This window comes from Poromitra crassiceps (genome assembly GCF_964638095.1).
Source record: "Poromitra crassiceps genome assembly, chromosome: 9".
NCBI classification, from domain to species: Eukaryota; Metazoa; Chordata; class Actinopteri; order Beryciformes; family Melamphaidae; genus Poromitra; species Poromitra crassiceps.
The window spans coordinates 23,591,114-23,607,918 of NC_139630.1; the positions used below are offsets into that span (position 1 = coordinate 23,591,114).

At 42.1% G+C, this 16,805-nt stretch overlaps 1 protein-coding gene across 1 annotated transcript in view; it reads right to left on the reverse strand.

The window, feature by feature from the left end:
• LOC310782218 (WD repeat-containing protein 17-like) overlaps nucleotides 1-13,190 on the reverse strand; it is a 150,101-nt gene extending 136,911 nt beyond the window's left edge. The window contains exons 1-10 of the mRNA XM_083642900.1: nucleotides 13,005-13,190; nucleotides 11,207-11,321; nucleotides 10,549-10,760; nucleotides 10,312-10,443; nucleotides 10,069-10,227; nucleotides 9,793-9,932; nucleotides 9,492-9,603; nucleotides 9,024-9,053; nucleotides 8,295-8,475; nucleotides 3,790-3,902 (exon numbers count right to left, since the gene is read on the reverse strand). Of these exons, the coding sequence (XP_083499026.1) occupies nucleotides 3,790-3,902; nucleotides 8,295-8,475; nucleotides 9,024-9,053; nucleotides 9,492-9,603; nucleotides 9,793-9,932; nucleotides 10,069-10,227; nucleotides 10,312-10,443; nucleotides 10,549-10,760; nucleotides 11,207-11,321; nucleotides 13,005-13,019 (1,209 nt within the window). The 5' untranslated portion in view covers nucleotides 13,020-13,190. The remainder of the gene's footprint in view (nucleotides 1-3,789; nucleotides 3,903-8,294; nucleotides 8,476-9,023; nucleotides 9,054-9,491; nucleotides 9,604-9,792; nucleotides 9,933-10,068; nucleotides 10,228-10,311; nucleotides 10,444-10,548; nucleotides 10,761-11,206; nucleotides 11,322-13,004) is intronic.
• Nucleotides 13,191-16,805: the final 3,615 nt, after the last annotated feature.

Below are 16,805 nucleotides of genomic sequence, written 5' to 3' on the forward strand. Positions count from 1 at the left end.
CCCGGAAGATTTTCAGGTAAACAGAAAGGTAAACACTGCCCATGTGCTTATATTACAAACAGAGAGAGAAGGTAAACACTGCCCATGTGCTTATATTACAAACGGAGAGAGAAGGTAAACACTGCCCATGTGCTTGGGCTAGTTGAATAACACACCTCTGATAAAACTACAGGGGACCGAGCCGACTCTTTTGTTCCCCCGCAGTGAGATAAGATGAGCCAATCGGTGTGCCTCAACTACAGCAAAGACACGCCCTGCATATCACATTATATACAGGTTTGAAGCCGAAAATCTTCAGTTCCTACGTGGCCTCAGCTGCAGACAGGATCTCATGTAACCCAGAGAGACCGGGTCTCAAACCCCCTTCTCTCTGTTAAGAAGTTCTAAGTGGCACATCGCTACGGCAGGACGTGTGGTTTAACTCGAGACAAACCGCCCTTCCCCCCTCCTCGCAGCTGAGCAGCAAGGCCGCAACCAGGCCTGACAAAACCTACATCAGAGCTAAGCTAGCTTTGATATCCTGAACCCGACCCGCATCGCCTCGACCAGGCGAGTGCCTTCAACCCGAAGAAGCGAGCTGTGAGATCCCCCTTTTCTCCACCGAGACGACAGCAGATCCAAGAACCCAACGTGGCCAGCTGAGTTCGACTGCCTGCTCTCACTCCTCCACTCCTTCCTTCACGGGACAGCGGACGCACGCTAGACGAGCATCCCCCCCTCCGCGCCGGAGGAACCTTGCGAGACCGACCATAACAAACCACTGCACACGCGTGTGCAGGACTGAGCGCGCACGCCAAGTAAGAGACTGAATTGATCACTCAAGTCAGGGCTTAGAATTGTTTAGAGTTAGACGATATATATCTATAGATATACATGATTGACTGATATGATACTGTAAATTAATCTGTGACTGTAGTGTCTGACTGTAATTGTGCTCATACATGCATTACTGAATCCGAGTGTTTAAACGCTAGCCATCTAACTCTTCACCGAGCCGCTGAAGCGGGTCTAAGATAGCCTATGAGCCGAGGGGAACTCATTTCACCAGTTAAACGTTGGTTAAACCTAACCGTGGTGAAGTGAGCACCTCGCGGCCTTTTTCCATCTAAACAGCGTTAGTTCTCCCTCACGGGCACGTGCGTAAGCGCGTGCACGAACCTTTCCCCTATAAAAACACACACATAGCTACTGGTCGGCTGACCTCCATTTTGTGCCGAGCTTACACTCCTGTGCCCTCCATTTTGTGTCGAACACACCCACTCCTGTGTCGTCCATCTTGGGGTCGAACACACACCCCTTTGTCATCCATTTTGTGTCGGGCGTACCACTCCAGGTCCGCCATTTTGGGTAGAGATCGGCATAGTTTCACAGCCACGCACCCACTTACACACACACACTCTGCCTCCCCCTAGTGTCCAACCGGTGCCTTACACTTTCCCTGCAGACAAATTCTCATAACATCACGCTTTCTCCCCCAATGCATCGAAGTGTTTTAGAATATAACTTAGTTATAACTGAAATTCATTGACTGTATTGCTAATACCTCTCTATTATTTTATATATAATAAATAGTGTCAACTTTTGATAGAATTCAACTGTTTCAGAGTGATTTTGTGATAGCTGTGGTGAACTGTTGCTTAAGGATTAGAAACTCCCCCACTTCAGATAAGACTAAAGGTGATTCAGGTTAGGTCCTGCAACGCAGGTGGTGCCCCTAGGTTAATCCTTATCAAGGATTACATATTTTGATATTTTAATAATTTTATGAAATATTAACACATTCACTGCCAACAACGTGTAAACACGTTTTCAGAATCCAGCTGTTGACTGCCAACAACGTGTAAACACGTTTTTGGCATCGATTTTTTTTTTTTAACGGGGGGTTGTGCATCTAACCCTTTTACATATCTTATATAAGTATTGGACGTGTACAACGTGTACAACCCATTCCACCGACCCACTAAGTGGCGACAAGGAAGTAGGAAGGCAAGCAAAAAGCAGTGTGATCCATTTCCATCTCATGAAAATGGATTCCATTCTCATGAAAATGGATTGGCGGAGGCGCTTTCGTTTCCGCGCTGATTGCTGGCGGTGCGGGATTGCAAACGTGCATGGTGGATTGCGGATGGAGCACACTTTGAGGCACGCAGCGTAAATATGACCAGAGTCGCAGGGGCTTCATCGGAGCTCTCGGCCAGGGCTCCGGGAGGCGGGCGAGTCCAGCCGGGCTTCCTCGGGGAGCGGCCACGCAGACAGGCACAGCCAGGCACAGCCGCACAGCGGCAGCGGGGCAGTGAGACTGGTGACACGCTTGTGGTGCAGCAGGCTATTTTGCAAATTGGAAACAGCCATAAAAGGCTTTTAGAATGGGATTTTCAACCCATTCTTTTTTGTTTCTTTTTCGCTCTAATTTAGAGTAATTTAATTTCTATTCAGAAATTTATTTGAGAGGTCGAGAGTATGAGAAAGTGCATTTGCACAGGTAGGAAAGTGCTTGTGACAGGGCGCTGCAGCCAAGAATAACGCCCACGGAGGGAGGAGTTGAGCAGAGGGGAGTTTCCTGCTGTTATGGAGGAAATTACTGTTCAAAACTATTGTTTAGGTCTTACTGATGCCAAAAATGAATGGTTAAAGTGATCGAATTTCACAAAAAGCCGTTTATCTCTGAATATTTTTTCTGACGCTAAAACCATGCTGTATTCAATTGCTAATGCTTACATAACTACTAACTCTACAAACTAACTCTTTTAGACAGAGAAAGTACACATTCTATTAGTACTTTTGAGATATTGTATGTTCACAAACTCCAAGCAGAAAATAATCCTCGGCTCTTGTAAAATGAGCCAGAATCCTCAAAAAACGGCTTGGCAGAAGCTACCTACAGCAAAAAAAAACGGCTGGCAGTCAATGTGTTAAGAAAGAACATACATGGACTATCATATCCCATATCCCCCACAAAGAACATCAAAACACAACAAAACAAAACAAGAAAACTGCATAAGATACACAATAATCCAAGAACAAACAAGACTATTGGACAAACAACCAAACAAAAACAATGCATTCAAAGTAAATACATAGATCTTGCCCTGTTGGCAGCTAGGAAATGCATAGCTTTAAATTGGAAAGCATCCAATCCCCCAGCTGTAGTTCACTGGTGGAATGAACTCTCAAGCTACCATACGTTGGATAACATTTACTACAAGAGCAAAGGCAGATTCTTAGACATCCCCAAAATATGGCAACCACATACAGAGTTTGACTTTAAGAACTTTTTACCCCAGTGTCATTAGGCTTATCAGGATAGGAGCTGAATGCATTGTTTTTGTTTGGTTGTTTGTCCAATAGTCTTGTTTGTTCTTGGATTATTGTGTATCTTATGCAGTTTTCTTGTTTTGTTTTGTTGTGTTTTGATGTTCTTTGTGGGGGATATGGGATATGATATTTCATGTATGTCGTGTAAATACCTCATGTTCTTTCTTAAAGATTAAAAAAAAAAAAAAAAAAAAAAAAAATTTTTTTAATTAAAAATAAATTAAAAACGGTTAGTCGACTAGTCGACTACCTTTAGGGACGACTAGTCGACTAGTAAAATTCACTAGTCGTGAATGCCCTAGTATAGCATAGGTTTACTGCAAAACCAAGGAGGCAAGAAAATCTTCAAGCAATGGGTCTTCGGAAAAAACTTTTTTAATAGTCTAAATTGTTGTTGTTAACATTGATGTGTTATAAAAAATAAAAAATAAATTACATTACATTTTTATATAACCCAATAAAGCATTGACTTACTGTCCCCTCTGAAACTGGTAGAGATTTTCGACATAAGTCTCCTCCCAGGAAAAGGAAACCTCTTGCTTCTTCAGAGAAGCCTCCAGATCCTTCCCCCAACTCCTGATGTCTTCAACAGTGGTACCTTGAAAATAGCATGTAAAAACAAAACATAGATTAGCTTAGTGTTTCTCCAACAGTGGTGGTTAGAGGTCAATGGTTCAATTATTAGATAAAAAAAAAAGGCAAACTTTAAATGAAAAACCATGGAAAAAGGATACGGATGCTGAGACAAGGATTGAGACGCAAGGAGTTCTCCTACCTACTGTATCAATGACTGCACGGTGTATGGGGGCTCTGATATTAAACATGTTTAATCTCCATAGAACTGTATTCAAGGTAATAGATCATATGTAAGGGTTCATGCGCCATGAAGTGTCCATTCTCAGAAATTAATGGACAATGCAGAGGCGCAGTCCATTAATTTCTGATAATGGACACCTCCAAGTGCATTAACCCGCTTATACCATAGTCACTAACCAAAGAAACAAAACAAGTCCATTCATTTCATTCATTCATTTTCATGCATTTTGCAATCTAAATCTAGTTGTCATAACTTTGAGAACCGGAGACAAAATCCCCTAGGCTGCTCAAGATTTTCACAGGATGAAATAGACTCAGACGGCCGCAGCATGTGGCTGATCGCTCATAGGCTACAGTATCAGTAAGTTCATAGGGGCAGTCGGCATCCTGTGGAATGCAGCCTTTTAGGCTAAGATAATTCAGATTTTCGTTTGTTTATGACAGGTGACTGCTTCCTTGTTGTTGTTATGGTTGCGCTCGAGCGCTTCGGTCAGCTGACAAATGTAAACGTCAGATCTCCGTAAATGCCCGTCATTTTGATCAACTGAGCACACAAGGGTAACCCAAATGGTTACTTTGACCTTTTTTTTCTTCTAAATTTATGAAAGTGACATATTAACACTGAACGGTGGTATAGAGCTCAAACGGCTCTGCTGAGGACATGGCACATGGATATGAATTGTGAACAGACGTTTGCCAGGACTTAGCTAGGTTTACATTATAACAAAATAATGGACACGCTACAGCAAATCAGAATCGAGTATTCACCCAGACCATGGTATAAGCTGGCTTATGTCTTACTCTAGATAAAGTGTGTTAATACTAGTACGGGTCGATAAAGCAAAAATATCATCACAGTATTTGTCTTAGTTCTGAAAATATAACAGAATTTGGAATTATTTAGTTATCCAGTGCTTTTAAATATGCCAAATGTTGTTAGTCAGTGAGTAAGTGAACACTCAAGAGGTTATGAAGGTGCTCCTTGCAAGCAGTTAATTCATATTAGAACACGGCTCTCTCGAATACTCGATTCTGATTGGTCAATCAACAATATTCACCGGTCATTATTTCTCGACGACCGACCGCTGCTCTGCCACACCTGGTATTAATCAGTTGATAAGAGCCTTTTGTCAGCAACCACTAGCCTACTAATTAGGCCAACCAGTTGCAGCTGTGGTGTCTTGTGTGCCAATTACGAATGAAACCACTTTGTGTTGAAAACGCTATTAAAATATTTGAATAATTATTTTTGTCAGATTATTGAATGATTTAGTTGTAGGCCGTGTTCTAAGCGGGATAATGTATACTGAGCCAGTATCAACAGCCAGGGTTTTTCTGCATCTAGAGCAAATGTACATATTTATTCACAATAATCTTCAGGACTGTTGATGGGAGATTTGATACAGGAATCAACGCCTATAGGCTTGCCTGGGGAAGTAAAGTGCCACATCAGTAAATACCGCAACTCGCCCGTAGGTGCATATACAGTATACAGTATACGGCACTTTCTTGATATTATAGGGCTTTGTTTATATGACAGCTTATTTTACTAGTGGTCATCAATTAGCTATTCATCTCTGTACTAGTAAAAGACTCTCCCACCTTTCGCTCAAACAGAGAAGTCCCCTTAGCGCATGTTGAGGGAAGCAACTGTAACTTCATCGTGGCTAAACAGGTTTCAACAAGCACGCTATTGCAAAAGTTAGTGAGTTAACAAACCCCCACCCATAGTACTGTAGGAAACTCAAAAACATTTTTTATAGGGGTAAGTAAAAGAAACACTCAGGGAAAGTTGATTTCTAACCAAATACAAGTAGAGAGAATATCCCTTGTCCCATCGGATTACTTACTGTCAGTGTTGGGGGTAACTCATTACAAAAGTAACATATTACATGTAATATATTACTTTTAGCAGTAACTCAGTAATATAACTTATTACTTATAGGATTTCAGTAGTATTATACCAGTTACTTTGTCAAGTAACTCAAGTTACAATTTGAGTTACATTTGATTCAATCAAAGCACATATTTAAAAAAAGATACAATCATTTCCTAATCAAACTGTGTTTTTATGCAAAAAACCACTATAGATGATAATAACAAAGGAAAAGAATAAAATTTAGAATTTTGCATTGTTTACACTGACTTCAAGGCGGTTGAAATTATTTTTCGGGATGGTTCCGGGGCAGCGATGTCATTCTGCTACTGCTGTTATTTTGGTGAAAGTAATGCAAAAGTAGTGTAATAAGTAACAAGTTACTCTACACAGAAAGTAATATTGTAAAGTAACTTATTACTTTCAAATGAAAGTAACTAGTAATATGTAGTCTATTACATTTTGAAAGTAACTGCCCAACACTGCTTACTGTAACTGTGTTACAACTGTGTTAACCCTCTAGCTCCTATGCACTTTCATCCTTATGCACTTTTATCTCTTCTCTCTTCTATCTTGCTATCCTCCTATTCTTCTCATCCGCACGTCTATTGTCTGTAAATATGTTCTAATTTAATTGCCGTTTATACATTTTTTCGTTTAAAACTTTTATTAATTTTTTCTTGTTATTGCTGTACTGTTTTAACCTGGTTGTATGTCGCTTTGGATAAAGGCGTCTGCCAAATATAAATAAAGTAAAGTAAAAGTAAAGTAACTAACCCCTCTTAATCTACCCCCCCCCCCACCCAAAAAAATTGAAGAAAAAAACTCTGAAAAACGAATGCTACTCTTAATAATGCTACTTTATTGCTTCAAAAGTGGAACTGTTGTAGATGGTGTTGCATAGCAGAATGTGATATTGTAAGTCGCTTTGGATAAAAGCATTTGCTAAATGACATAATGTAAATGAGAGAACATGTTACGGAGTACAGGAGTATACAGTATATCAAACCAAAAATGAATTGCCATGTAAAAAGACACCCATAGAAGTACAGTGTGAAGATAATAATTGCATGACAATAATTAACACAAAATGAAGACATAGTTTAAATACCTGGCAAAGACTTCATGAGGTTTGTCAACTCTTTCTTTGACTCCTCCTTTATTTTCTCGGCCTTCAGAAGTCGCTGAGGAATGCCTGTTACTACAAAAAGAGAAATACAGTGCTAAGATTTAACCAAAGACAGAGGCTGGATTATTGACTTTTCTATGTAGAGCAGTGGTTCCCAAAGCGGGGTACGCATATGTAGAGCTACTACAGGGGGTACTTGAGAGCAAGGGGGGAAATTATTGGCAAATTCACTTTCCCATATCTTCGGGACACTTTCAGTCTCATTATCCAAATCCCCATAAGTATTCCGACAGCTTTCCTAGGGCCCAAACGGTTAATTTAACTTATTTTGGATTTTTACACTGAAGCTGTTCCAAATGCATCGCTTGGCCCCTGTTGAATCTCTGCTTAAAGAAACGTAGTCTTTTTTTCAGAGATGTGTTGACACTGCTTATAAATGCATCCCTGAGGCATTTTTTCGGCATTTTAGAAATTTATTTTCAGTAGTTCTTACATCAGCCCATAATGGATTTAATTCACAGTTCCAAAAAGCTTTACCTTTTAGTTGATGTCCTAGACTTGTAGGTAAGCCAGAAGTCTTAGTGGAAGAGTGTCTATCTATCTCTGCATAGAGAACACTGCACAGTGAACTGTAGCAGAGATCCACATCCTCCTGATTATCCCAACAACCCATATGTCTGATAATTTCTAGTAAAACAGTGCAACACAACTCTGATGAAAGAAAGTTATCAGGGAAGACTCTAGGTCGCCTACTTTTATTTAGATCAACTGGGGGCTGAACTGTAGGGTACCTTTGAGCATTGGCTTTAAATTTAGGAAATGGTCAGGCACTTTACACCGATCCCCCAAGTCCCTTCCCCGTGCAGCGCCTTCGGGTGATAGGTAGCATGAAAAAGTAACAAAAAAATATTGTGAAACTCGGTGTTCAAATCTTAAAGCAAAAATATCATCTACTGCCTTATCAACAATGTTAACCTTGAAATACTGAAGTAACTCATCCTTAACAAAATACCAACCCCACCCGAGGCTTTAATATGCAGATTCCTATTTTGTCAAGTCCAGCCGTCCAAAGCAATTATAGTGTGTATCACACACACACACACACACACACACACACACACACACACACACACACACACACACACACAAACAACTCACTTTGCTTCTGTTGCACTTTGGCAGAGTAGTGCAGGAGAGCATCTGTAAGGAGGTCTGTGCGATGAGATGGGGTCATCTCCTTTGTGATTTTTCCAAATTTTCGCAGGTAGGACCACAAGCGCTCACTCTGCTCCCCATCAGCCAGTCCTGTTCCCTTGTGGAATCGAGTGTTGAACTGGAACTGTAAACACGACATAAAACATCTGTAAAATATTAATCATGCTTAGTTGGTGTATTCATGTCCTCCTCAACGACTTGCCCGATCATGATCAGGAAATTTCAGGGAGCCAACACGGCATAGTTAGAGACATGGATCAAGGTTAATTACTGTTACAACTATGAAGAAATTATGATGAGAACTAGCAGGCTCACAGACAATTAAAAAGAGAGAGGCTTGAATGTGTGAACACTTCTCAACTGTGCTGTGGTCTCTTACCTTCTCTTATGCAATACAGCAAAAAAAAAGTACTGTGGAGACACAATGCTACCCTAAATTCAAGCACCTTCAATGTCTATTTCCACAAACTTTTAAGGCATAGATTTCAATGATTTTAAGGACCCGTGGGGACCCCGAGTCTAGTGCGGTAGTTTTTTGTACTTATTAAAGCACAGTCTATGGAAAATAGACTGTGCATCAGGCTCAACTAGCAAACATCTACTTTCTGATCCAGGTAGAAAATGTTCCTAACCTGACATGCAAGATTGTGCCCATAAGAATGGAACACTGACCTTGTTGTTCATCAGGTCAGGATAGTGGCGCTAAAGAAATGGCAGAAAAAGTAAAGAAAACACAACTTTAATTCATAACTACACATAGTCAATTGACTGATCCCACACCCTCTTGACCCCAGCAAAGACATTTTTGACTTATCCCCCAGCTCTGTAACAAAAACAAGGTTGCATTTGGTTCCAGGTAAAATGCTTTATTACCTGCTTCCATCAAATCAAGGGGGAAATCCGGAAGTAGGACACAGACAGACAGAGGCAGACAGACAGTCAGTTACAGATAAGCAGGCAGACAGAGAGACAGACACAGACAGAGGGAGAGAGACAGACCGAGACAGACACACAGAGATAGAGACAGACAGAGATGCAGAAATTAGATGGATATATAGATAGATAGATATAGATGCAATGATTTTAAAACCTTTCACATTTGCTCTGCAATAGTACCGTAACTTAAATATGTAGTGTTACCTGTAGGTGGGGTTTGAGTTTGCACGCGATGTCGTACATGAAAACCATTTTCAGCTGGCGCTCCTCCTGCTCTCTACTGAATTCCTTCAGCAAGAGGACAGCATTTGACAGTCTGAAGAAATTAAGCAAAAAGAGTTAGATTCACACTGCTCCTAGTTCTAGGAAGGTTCCTAGTAGAGGATGGGTCAAATGCAGAGGATGAATTTCCCCATGGGGATAAATAAAGGATAACTTAACTTAAATCAAATAAATGATGTATTTAAGCATATATTTAGCATTAGTTCTTGCAAAAATCAAATACCTTTCTCCAGATTTCAAGTTTAGAAACTTGACTGGATGCTCATGCCTGCAGGTGAGCCCGAATATGCCAGTTTCATCCAGCTTTTTGAACCTGACTCTTGACCGGATTGCACTCCCAGCATGGAATCCAGGACACCCCCCCTTTGAGGGGAAAAGACAGAATCCTTTCATCACTAAGCATGTTACATTGATTTGACATGAGTAACAAAGCAGATCGCTTTCTTAAAACTATCACATGTAGGTGGAATTCTTCTCTCAAATGAAACTATAGTCCTACCTCTGGTTGAGGGTTTGCATGTTCAACAAAACTGTCCACTTCACTCTGATTGAGGAAAAATCTATCTTCATGTTTTGGAGGCTCAAAACTTTCCCCTGACGACTTTTTCCGTGGAAGTCCAAACAGCGCGTCGGCAGCCACACAGAGGGTTCCATTTTCCTAATATAATACAAGCAATGATTAAATATACGCACATGAAATAATAATGCACATCCAGACATGCCATAACAATTATTACTGTACCTTTGGACACATGGGACAGCTGGCTCCATCAGTCAGTCTTGGTGCCAAAACAGAGCAGGCCATCTGCTGGAACTGCCAGTGCCTGAACTCTTCATAGCATTCCTTCACCAAAATGCTATACAGTTCAAGCAGCTAAAACGCAACAAAATAGGAATTTGAAGATTAATAAGATGCCAATAATGTGAGCCCTGCTAATGTGGTAGAAAAGGAATTCCATATTCATAACATAAGATCCACCTGAGTTGAAGGAAAGGCTTCCTGGATCGCTGAAATGATTCCCCTCATGGAGACCCCACATTCCAGTTGGAGAAGAGAAATTAGTCTCATCAGACTCAAGGATATGGCTGTTTGTGGGCGTCTGGGTGAAGCTGGCCACAACCCCAAACGGATAGGAGTTGCATGTTCTGATTCGCACATACAGAATGTGCAAACAACAACATGCATTCTTGCTGCAACAAAAAGGATTTTACAAATGATTAATCTTTCAGGGGGCTGTGTTTTTATAATTAGTGTGTTAGATTAATTGTTCCGACTGCACATTATGATGCTCTGTGATGCTACATACTGTATCTTGCTGTATACAAAATATAAACATTGTTCACACTGTAGAAATCATAGAATCAAGCACTTTTGTCCAGAAAATCTGGTATTATATGGAATATTGACAAAGAACAGCCAATAACTGTGTATTTTCTATGAAAATACATGTTCCTTACATAAACTAGACCCTGCATGTCTCTGCTTCCACAGCATAGCTTAGTATCAAATAGTGGTCCAGAGTTCTAAACGTATGCTTTAAGTTGTAGTTTTAAACACTGATCAGAACACCTTTTTTTAAAACACACATTTGCAGTATTCTGAATAGGTTCTGCCATGGAACACCAAAACGGAATACCTTTCTGATCAAATACATGCAGCTGTCGTTTGTAGGATGTCATGCAGGTGTGTCCATCATGCCTTTTCCAATCCCACCTGAAGCCATTTGGCACCCTCTTCACGTATGCGTTACCCTATAGTAAATATACCATAAAGAGCTGACATGTTAATATTTACTTCAATAGAGACAGTCTGCATGTTTGGGAACGCCCATACAGGCTCTAGGAACGCCCACAATAGACGCTGGGTTAGCTGGTTCAGCCTTGCTGGGGGCGTGGTCAGGGTGGGGTAAATTCCCCTGTTCTATCCATTCAGCAAAGTTATAATTTAGCTGATAGCCCAGCCCAGGCAGACACGATCGGGGATTTAACCACCGAAGTAAACGCACATCTGAGCAGACGTCTTGTGTTCTGCTCTAGAACCCCCAAACATGTAGTTTAGAGCCACAGCACCGTCTTTTGGTGAGTCAGCCCATGAGATATATTGGCGGTTTTACCCCACTCGCGCACCAGCCGTTTAACATTTTGTCGGCGTTCCCAGACATGCGGACTGTCTCTATAGAGGGTATGCATGTGATGTCACAGAGGCAGAAGTCACTGTGGGGTCACGCCCACTGAGTCACAGCAAGACTGAGCTTGAATGCAGTAATCAGCCTAGATAACTGACACCTGCTGCTCAGGGAGGAACTTGACACTCATTTTGACACTAATGCCTACCCCACACTACAGGATAATTTGCAAGATTATGGCCAAGATTCCCCCCTCCCGATTTTCTCGGGGGTGCTCCCGATTTGATGCGCGTCGGGCAGATAATCTTCCCAAATGATCCTGTAGTGTGTGGGGTTCAAAGATTCACAATCGGGAAGACTGCCTCTTCCCGATTGTGAATCGGGCATATCTAACATGTTAAATATTTACAACCCGACAGGCGATTGCATCTTGAGCAGAGAGCCAGTAGTAGCTGCGTTTCCATTAGTTTTTCGCAAAATAATCTGGTCCGCGTTCGCCCGCAGCCCCGCACAGAAACAAAGAACGAGGAAATTGTCATCGAGGTGAAATACCCGTGCGTCTTTGAACGGGACGGAAAACTAATGCTATACTGCAAAGCATGTAGCCTACAACAAGCGCTTAGGTCTCATGCTTCCCGCATCGGCGAGTGTCCGCACGGAAAAGTGAGTCAAATCAGCAGACGCGCCCCTCCACACAAGGCACCTGTGCAGACGGTTTTCGCCTGGCCGTGCACAGTAGGCCCACACCCCGAATGGACGCGGCTGTCCGCGCAAATATTAGTTAAACAAATCCTTTCAGTGCAAATGCATTATAAAAACAAAAAATAAGATTTGTTTAGAAAACGAAATGACACAAATGTATTATTATTATTATTATTATTATCATTATTACTACTACTACACCCGGTGCGCACACTGAATAGGCATTTTAAAAGTTAACGTCGAGCCCTGCTTCCAAGGTGAATCTTCGGCATAATCTTCTAGTGTGTGGGGTTGCGTTTGAACAGACGCGATTGTGTGTGTGTCCCAAGATTGAAATGTTAAAAAATTGGCTCTCTCTGTCCTGTAGTGTGTGGGCTCTCAATATTTTTATAATCTTCAAGGATTTGAAAATCCTGTAGTGTGGGGTAGGCATAATTCCCCATGGAACACCTCGTGCTGAGTAACATGCATTGAGTCATTGATTAATTGCTTGATAGTTTAGAAAAAGTCCCCTTCCCCTTTGCTCTTTTCTGCAAAACAATGGTTTCTTGGAAGATTTGAGCTTCTATAATTTGTAACATAGTGGTAGAAAATGGAAAATACTTACATCCCACATCTCCATTTCATGCACAAGGTTGAATTTGCTGTGTTCTCTAATGGTGCAGGGGGTGCAGAGTACAGCCTGATTGTCACAATCACCACATTTCCAGATTTCTTCCTTTAAAGCACACTGACATATGTGGCAGCATGGACTTAGGGGTGGGCAGAGGGACTCCACAGCTGGCACATGCAGACTGGGCCGGATTTCAATCCATGCCTGCAGATAGGGATGCAAATTGTGATCAATTCTCGTAATCGATTAAATGGTCATGTTAACAATTGATTAATCGATGAATCATTAGATTGAAAAAAAAAAAACGCTTTTGACATGCTAAATAGAAAGTACAAAATGCAGGGTTTTACACCTGTCTTTAGGCCGACCCAAAAAGTCGATCAACCAACTAAACTTCCTGCGTTAGCTGTCATTGTGCTTGTGGACGTGACATATTTCAACATTGTATTACAATGATTACTGTTGTCTTTTGCGGGGTAATTCTCCCACACTGGATTTTCTGTCTGCTAGCTTGGCTTTCTTCTTCCTCTGTATGAGCAGTGAAAGTTAAATTTCACCCTCGTGGTGTTAAATCATTTCAGCAAAGAAAATAAAAATTAGAAATTAGCACATAGCCTACATTGTAGATTAATCTGTTAACATAATATTTGAATGATCTAATTATGTACGATCGATTAATCAATTGTCGATAAACCATTAACATCCCTACCTGCACATCCTCGAGCTTACGAAGTTTGGAAGGTGGTGGAAGAGCACCGCCCTCAGGTTCTAGAGGGGCTTCAGCCATTGATGCTGGTGCTGCTCGATCGCCGCCTGGACATCCTCCTATCTCCTCCATAGAGCTGGTAGGAGACTGGAGGATGTTGTGCCTCCTTACCGACTTCATGGTTCTCCCCTGGTCCACCACACAGCTTCTCCATTTGACATACATTTTTTTCTTTACTTTAACCATCTTTCTGCAAGAAATAACATGAGAAATATAAAATATTGTGTTAGAGAGAGCAAGTGAGAGAACTTGTGTGAATGAGGAAGAAAAAGTAAGAATTTTGCATATTTTGATATGTAGTCACTTAACACATTGAATGCCAGCCATGTTTTCATTCCTGTAGGTAAGTTGTGCCAGGGGTGTTTTTGACGATTCTGGCTCATTTTAGAAGAGCCGAGGATTCTTTTCTGTTAAGAATTCATGAACACCAATCATCTAAAAATAACTAATAGAATGTGTGCTTTCTCTGTCTAAAAGAGTTAGTTTGCAGAGTTAGTAGTTATGTAGATATTAGCCGTTGAGTACAGCATGGTTTCAGCGTCTGGAAATTTATTCAGAGATAAATGGCTTTTTGTGAAACAGTCACTTTAACCATTCATTTTTGGCATCAGTAAGACCGTCAGACATTCTAAACAATAGTTTTGAACAGTAATTTCCTCCATAACAACAGGAAACACCCCTCTCATTCAAACTCCTCCCTCCGTGCTCTTCTCCTCCTTCCTCCTGGCTTCAGCGGGCGTGTCAGAAGCGCGTTGTGCTGCCTGCCTGTCTGTCTGCGTGCCTGCCTGCCTGTCTGCCTGTCGGGCAAGACGAGTCTGAAACGGATTACTGTAAAATCGCGTCGCCATTTCCTTGAATGGCTTTCTCCCGCGGTGTGTGTGTGTGTGTGTGTGTGTGTGTGTGTGTGTGTGTGTGTGTGTGTGTGTGTGTGTGTGTGTGTGTGTGTGTGTTCGCGCGTTGCTGCGTTGCTGCGCGGCTCTGGGGGGAAGGGATCTCTGTCCGTTCTGTGTGTGTGTGTCCGGGGTTTTCCGCGGGAGGCGGCTGCTTTAGTGGCTTTTGGGTCCCGTGGTTGTGACTTCTCTCGGTCTCTGTCGCCACTTAGTGGTCGGTAAAATAGATTACACGCATGCTCTTGCTCCAAATAGTTATCTGGAAGATGTAAAAGGGGTTGATTGATGTCCCACCGTCAAAAAAACATGTAAGACGAGTTATTTCGGCTCTGGCACTCAAGCGCTGGATTATGTAAGACGAATTATTTCGGCTATGGCACTTAAGGTGTTAAATGCTCAATTTTTGGATAAAATTTTTACTAGTTTGCATCCCTGAAGCTTGTTCTTAATATAGGAAGACAGAAATCAAGGTTCTTGGCTCCACTAGAAGAAAGCCCGAAGAGATGTTCAAGATGTGGTTACAAAGGCAAAAATATGTAACAATTTATGGTGAAGCCAGTTATCTTAGTTTCCTCACATTTGCCACTTACCTAAGAACATTATTGGTACTGCTTTACTGACAAAGAGGATACCTCATTTCTTTGTGATAGTGTAAGAAGAGTTCAAAGGGTGCAAACTAAGGCAGCAAGAATGTTATTGTATGACACTAAAGCTAATGGAAGACATTTTGAAATCACAATCCATTCATGGCATTCCCTTTTAAGCACATGCACTGTGGAACGTTTGGTGACGTCACAATAAAGTATCCCCCTTTTTGCTGGGGACTGCCTGGAAGGCCCTCAAGGACCCCTGGCATCTCTGGAGTCCACTTTGAGAACGCCGTGATCTGTAATCGACTGGTTTTCCTGTCCCCTGCCTTGGAGGCGTAATTATGGATTGCACCGCGGTTTTAGGCAGACCACGCCCTGTGCCCGCCTATGCAGCAGTCAAGCGTCAGGATTGGCCAGGAGCGAGCCTTTGTTCCCCTGCTTTTGACAGATCAAATCTCCCACACCAGACACTCCATGTAATATAGCAATCGGAAACCTAAATGAACATAAGTGGTAGTTATCGCCCTAAAGGGGGCATACATATATATATAAATATTTATACCATGGTCTGGGTGAATACTCAATTCTGATTGGCTGCAGGGTGTCCATTATTATCTGATAATGTGCACCTAGTAAAGTCAGTACCACTCACTCCCAATATACCACAGTTAGAGCCGGCACTGTATCCCTCTGCCTCTGAGAAAACAAATGGTAGCCTTAAGGCCTAAACATGGTCATCCGTCCGCCTCGAATTGGAGCCGTCTCGCCGCCTGGCGGCGCCAGCTAGCCCTACATGCTCGGACGCCACTATGCCCTCCCTCCTTCCACCCTCCCTCCTCCTGTGGAAGCTCCGTGTGAAAATGGCGGAGATTGTCTGCCAGGCAGTCTGAATGAAATTGAATGTAACGTTCCCAATTCTATGTATTAAATTCTAAAAAACGACCCTCAACATTTGGGAAGGCTAAGCCACACAACTAGTTCGTTATAATCTAACGTCATGCTTTGAAAGGCGACTTTACGACGATGAGCTAAGGCAACGACCAGTCACAACTCTCGTCAGCGCTGAGTCACATTCGCCCCCTCCCCGTAGGACGGGGCTCCACCCGCCGTCATACGGGGAGGGCGGGGCGAGGCTCTGACGGACGACCATGTTTAGGCCGTTAGCCTAACAAGGGTAGTGAGCCCCTCTAGAGTGCTCGCCCCCCCCCCGACTCGCTATAAAACACAGAGACAACATCTACGTCACATCTCTAAGCCCGTGTGCCACTCCCACTTATTTCAGTGTCTGCCCCTGGGACTTTGATTATGAGATCACTGATGACGACATCATCACCAGCGGGGACTGATGACATCATCACCAGTGACATCACTGACATAATCACCAGCGGGACAGACAGAAACACCAAACAGACAGAGCCGGCTCCCTTTTATTATGTCCATTATATATCTATTTTTTACATGCATTCACCAGGGATCCTAACTGCATCCTAATGTATGTAGGAGTAGTTATTTTACATTATGTTACCTATGGATGGAATTATAGTGAGAA